This window comes from Mus caroli, unplaced genomic scaffold, assembly GCF_978045245.1.
Source record: "Mus caroli unplaced genomic scaffold, Mus_caroli_1 scaffold_18, whole genome shotgun sequence".
NCBI lineage: Eukaryota > Metazoa > Chordata > Mammalia > Rodentia > Muridae > Mus > Mus caroli.
In genome coordinates, this window is record NW_028227273.1 from 59,450,718 (window position 1) to 59,456,576 (window position 5,859).

General features: G+C 46.7%; 1 protein-coding gene across 1 annotated transcript; it reads left to right on the plus strand.

Moving 5' to 3' along the window:
* Window positions 1-558: 558 nt before the first annotated feature.
* Window positions 559-5,627, plus strand: LOC110312600 (H-2 class II histocompatibility antigen, A-U alpha chain). The gene is made up of 5 exons (XM_021186321.3): window positions 559-691; window positions 3,844-4,092; window positions 4,524-4,805; window positions 5,051-5,225; window positions 5,357-5,627. The coding sequence occupies exons 1-4, from the start codon at window positions 607-609 to the stop codon at window positions 5,203-5,205; spliced, it is 771 nt and encodes a 256-aa protein (XP_021041980.1). The 5' UTR covers window positions 559-606; the 3' UTR covers window positions 5,206-5,225; window positions 5,357-5,627.
* Window positions 5,628-5,859: the final 232 nt, after the last annotated feature.

The following is a 5,859-nucleotide window of genomic DNA, read 5'->3' on the forward strand; positions in this document are numbered from 1 at the left end:
GGGTTTACACACGCAGAAAGAGCAAAGCCATTGACTGGCCACAGTCTGTGGGGACACCTTGGGTAGGTGGGTCATCTCACAATTTGGAGTACTCTGCACACACTATGGGAAGAAAAAAAAAAAAAAAACCCAGCTAACTCATGATGCATGCAAGCCGGAGAAAGTAACTGGGTGTCGAAGTTGGAGGGGCACCAGGAAAGAAATAAATTCAGGGGGCACTTTCTGAACAGTGCAGCCCAGACAGTTATGAAGAACAATATTATCATGGATGAGCTCGCCTGTCCGTGAAGCTGTTCAGAAATCCCCTCCTCTCTTGCCATCTGTGCACAGAAGCACAAGAGAAAGGGTCTGACTTAGAACCCCCTTCTTCCCAGGCATTTTCTCAGGTCCACTCTGAGCAGAGCCTGCCTCAGGTCCAGGGAGTTCCCCTAGCCTCTTCCAGGCCTCGCAATACAAAGTCTGCAGCTGGCAACGGTGACGTCATCACAAGGGAATTTTCTGATTGGTTCTGGCGAGTTTGGTTTGGGTGTGTGATCTCCTTGGCTGGATCCTCACAATCTCTTGAAGGTTCAGGAGAGCAGCTGCAGAGACCTCCCAGAGACCAGGATGCCGCGCAGCAGAGCTCTGATTCTGGGGGTCTTCGCCCTGACCACCATGCTCAGCCTCTGCGGAGGTGAAGCCGACATTGAGGGTGAGTTGTGCAGCTGAGGGATGCCTGGAGCCGGGCAATGGGAAACCCACAGAAGAGGGAGATACAAATTCTCAATATTAAGAGGTCTAACAACTGTGTGATCCCTTCTTCAGGAGGCTCTGGTTGGTGAGCACAGCTCACGATCCAACAAACCATGATTCTACTAGTGAGCCCAGTGAGGGAAGGGAGAAATTGGGAGTGTTTCTCACGAATGAATGATTTTCATTACTGAAAATCTAATTTCAGTAATTACTATTACTCTAAAATTTCTGTGAGTTCTGAAGCCTTTGTGCCTGTAGGGTACTCTGAGGAAAACATTTCCGTGAATCATGTTCACAAATATTCAGCAAATGCTTCCCTTATGTGGCGGTTTCCACACACCTTTTTCAAGCTAGGAGCTGGCCCTGGTGGGAAGTGAGAGAAGGAGGTCACTATTTTACCCGACGATCTTAGTGGTTTTGGATTTCCTCACGTGTCAACTCACAAGTGACAAGTCAAATAAATATGTAGATGTACTTTAAAAATAGTGAAGGCAACGCTGGGTGGGCCTGGCAGTGCTTGGCAGTAACTACGGTGCTAAGGTGCCCAAGCAGGAGCATTGTGAGTTCAAGGATAGCCTGATCCCGTAGTGAGATCATGTCTCAAGAATGTATCCATTCATTAGTAAATGCTTATAAATGCCATCTCCCTCTTTGTTTCCATTATAGATACCATTGAACATTTTTGTAACAAAGTAAGGAATGTGAACTACCTGTTCTATAGCCCATTTATACCCCATGAAGTTCTGAAACAACCCAGGCAAGCACAAGCTACAGGAGCCTGTGGCCTTCCGCCTGAGCTGCCCACCTCCCTCTACACTCTGCCGACATTCCATGTCCTCTCTCAGATCTCTCCTTAACTCCACACTGTTTTACAGACGTGGATAGGAGCTGTGTAAAATAGCAGTTGAAAAGTCAAATGTCTGAAACAGGAAGTGAAAGGGGTTGAGCGTCCTTGGGAAGCATGGCTGCTCTCTTTCCAGTTTTGGCAGGAGGTGGAAGTCTCACCTGTCCCTTGAGGAGGGTGGGATGGGGTGGTGGCTTCTTTGTCCCCAATTTCTTTCTTCAGTGTCACACTAGGGCATCCTAATCCGGTGTGAGCAGGCGCAGTGGCACAGTTCTGTGGAACATATAACTGAAGGGCTACATGAAAATATTCCCACTTCTTTTTAATTTAGAAAAAAATGTAAGTTTCAAGATCTAAGAAAATGCTTTGACTTTAATTTAGCCTGTGTTACATTTTCTTATATATAGAATATGACTTTCAATATTTTCATCTAGAAAGAGCCCCAAAGCTAAATGCATGGGGGCACACTGGTCCCAACGCAGCCCAGGTCATCGCTGACAGTGACTTTCACATGGTTCTGCCACCTGTCAGTCATTCCCAAAGTCTCCATGGGCCTCAAAGTTAGCAATCACCACTCAATACTCGCTCTGCAAAGCATTTGCCCAGCTAACAAGTCAGGGCTGAAGTATATAAAACCTGCTGCGTGTCCCCAGGGAGTGGGTAAACTAGTGAAGCCAGGGAGTGGGTAAACTAGTGAGGGAAACAGATCAAGGTCAGGAAGAAGAAAGACTGTTGTGTGGAGAGTGGACCCAGCTGAGGGCAAAACTGTACCAGCAGGGGGCAGCGTGCCATCCTCCTGAGGAGGACACCTGAGACCCAGGACAAGCACCTGCAGAAGTGAACGATGTGTACATCCACAGTGGGAAAAGAAGTCGAGGAGGTTTATTGATAATGAATAAGGGAGCTTTGATGGAGAGGTGTGGCATGTTTTTTGGCTGATAATACCAACCAAGGTGGCCACACTGGGAAAGGACAGGCCAGAGGAGCAGTCAAATGTAAATAGACAGACAGGGATAGATAGACAGAGGGGCTGGGGGTCATAGTGCAGTTGGAAGCCTATTAATTAAAACTTAGCAGAAACCTTCAGACTAGAGGAGGTTTCAGCAAACTGAAAAACAACAGCCCCAACAACAACTGCCTTCATTTCTGTGACAAAAGGAGACTCCTGCCATCCACAGGACCATGAGAGAATAGGGTAGTTAGTTTTGTTTGACAGTCACTGTGCAGAACGCCAGGCTGTAACTTGCCCACCGCCACTTGCAGCTCCTTACACGCACTCTGTCTGTTGACTGACCCTGCTCTCCTCACATTCACTAGGGTGGTGACTGCAGAGGCAGGCCTGGCTCCTTGAACAGCACTACCTCTGACATTCACTGGAACTCAACAAATGAAGGAAAAAAGATACAAAACTTAAATACTAGAATATGTGCCTTGCTGATGTTTACCTGACGATAGTGTTTACTTGGCTTCCTTTGGGTTCAGTTGTCTGCACTGGCAGCCATTCCCTGTTGCAGCTCACACATGCTCACTGTCGGAGGAAAGTGCTTTAATGCACCATGAATCTGCAAGTGAACACCAGTGTTGATTTAGAAAAAAAGTAAGAGGTGAGGTTGACAGAAGCATGAAGTCCAATAAAGCCTCTATTTCTTTTATTCCAGAAGAAATCAGAAGGCCGCCCTGGGGGCCCCCAGCTAATGCAGGAGCTTTTAGACAGAACAGTTTCCTCACACTGACATGATGTCACTGTTCTCTTATCTAAGGGTCTATATTCTTTTCCATTTGTTAAAATAAATGAGAAAGTCTCCTTGTATGGAAAATGCACCCTTTTAAGAAGGAAAATAAAATGTAATATGTAATTAATTAGTAGAAGATCAATGAGATACAAAACCTAATAAGAAGGAAATATGCTGACTGAATCTTTGAAAAGAAAGATTCTCTCTCTCTCTCTCTCTCTCTCTCTCTCTCTCTCTCTCTCTCTCTGTTTACCTGTAAGCTACTTGGCTTGAGCTGTCTGTGTACCAGGCATGGAACAAGACAGTCAGGATGGCAGAAATCAACACGGCATTCTGCAGTTATGTAGCACGTGTCCCAGAGGGAAAGACTGGATTGTAATCCATACCAAGTGGGAGGGAGGAATGAGTGGTAGAAACAAATCCCCCCAAAATGAAGTTCATAGTATTTGTAAAAGCATTTTCTATCAGTTTGTTTAATAACATTATTTTTTCTTCCTGTTTTTCACTTTTCCACTGTCCACCTAAATTCATCAGCCGACCACGTAGGTTCCTATGGTATAACTGTATATCAGTCTCCTGGAGACATTGGCCAGTACACATTTGAATTTGATGGTGATGAGTTGCTCTATGTGGACTTGGATAAAAAGGAGACTATCTGGATGCTTCCTGAGTTTGCTCAACTGAGAAGCTTTGACCCCCAAGGTGGACTACAAAACATAGCTACAGGAAAACACAACTTGGGAGTCTGGACTAAGAGGTCAAATTTCACCCCAGCTACCAATGGTACGTGCTCATACCCTGCTCCTCCCTTTATTCCCTTGGCTCGGGTGGTGGTGGGTGGATATGACTTGAGTATAAATGGTTCTATAAAATCCTCTCCTTTCCAAGGAGCACCCAGATCTCCTCATCACTGAATACTCACCTTCCCTCTCCTTACAAATCATACATTTCATGTAATATACAACTCGCTGTTCCCACAGTGCATGCCTGGAATCTTTGAAGAGGCCCCACAGACATCCTACCTAAGACCCTAGAGAGAAGGGCACAGGGAGAAAGTGGATGTGGTGCACATTAGCTCCAAGCAGAGGGGACAATTGGGCTCTGTGACCATCATGTGTGCAAGTCTTGGCAAGAGGGCTCCCTCACCAGGCATTGCAGAGCTTCAGGGAGAGAAACTCCATCAGCCACTCATGTCCAGACCATTTCCTTTACAGAGGCTCCTCAAGCGACTGTGTTCCCCAAGTCCCCTGTGCTGCTGGGTCAGCCCAACATCCTCATCTGCTTTGTGGACAACATCTTCCCTCCTGTGATCAACATCACATGGCTCAGAAATAGCAAGTCAGTCACAGACGGCGTTTATGAGACCAGCTTCCTCGTCAACCGTGACCATTCCTTCCACAAGCTGTCTTACCTCACCTTCATCCCTTCTGATGATGACATTTATGACTGCAAGGTGGAACACTGGGGCCTGGAGGAGCCGGTTCTGAAACACTGGGGTGCGTACGAGCTCTGCCGTCTTCTGTACTTTCTAACTCATTGTCATCTCTAGAACAGCATGTCTTCTGGATTCTAGTGACCAAACTCACTTTCTACTCTTAAAGAGCTCCTAAGGCTAGATTTCATGTCATTCCATAAGCCCAGCCCACAAAGTGTATGTAGATTAACTTGCCCCCTCACCCTGGCCCTATCTTACACATACATGAACATGCTCCCTTCTGACTCCAAAACTTCTCTTTCTCAGAACCTGAGATCCCAGCCCCCATGTCAGAGCTGACAGAGACTGTGGTCTGTGCCCTGGGGTTGTCTGTGGGCCTTGTGGGTATCGTGGTGGGAACCATCTTCATCATTCAAGGCCTGCGATCAGGTGGCACCTCCAGACACCCAGGGCCTTTATGAGTCACACCCTGGAAAGGAAGGTAAGGGTTTGTATATGTGGGCGCCAAAGCTACCACACAGGGGGACATAAAGGAAGGGGAGACATGAAAACGTGGTTGGAACTTTGCTGTAGTCTTTGGAACCCATCTGTCTCCTGTCTGTTTTGTTGCAGGCATGTGTCCCTCTTCAGGGAAGAAGTAGTGTGCTGGGTAACGTGGCACAGTGTGTTTTCTGGACCAATTCATGGTGTTCTTTCTCTTCTTCAAGTGACCCCCGACTTGCTTTTCCCTTGGCCCTGAGGCTGTCCCTCTCACAGCTCACACACCCTTGGAATTCTTCCCTGATCTGAATTTTGTTTTCTGGCATCTTCCAAGTCACATCTACTGCAGACTCTCTCAGAGACCCTGATCCACAAAACCAATAAAATCTCTTCTTATATGTTGTCTGCTGGGTTTGGTTTGGTTTTTCTTGTCTTCCATTTTGGAGCTTACTGGAGCCAGATTCATGTAATCCCATGTCCAGTGTCACAGGAACAACCAAATGCAGCCCAGAATGCTTGTGTATCTGAGTCAAGGTTGAACTTTCTTCTTTTTGTTCCCAGCCCTGACCACTCTCATCTGTCTCCAATCAGGTACAGAGAGGTGGGGTGTGAAATCTGCCTCAGTTTACATGCTG

Coding starts and splice junctions, on each gene's coding strand:
- LOC110312600 (XM_021186321.3), top strand. CDS start 607: ATGCCGCGCAGCAGAGCTCTGATTCTGGGGGTCTTCGCCCTGACCACC. Junction 692..3,843: donor AGGTGAAGCCGACATTGAGG/GTGAGTTGTGCA, acceptor TAAATTCATCAG/CCGACCACGTAGGTTCCTAT. Junction 4,806..5,050: donor GCCGGTTCTGAAACACTGGG/GTGCGTACGAGC, acceptor TCTCTTTCTCAG/AACCTGAGATCCCAGCCCCC.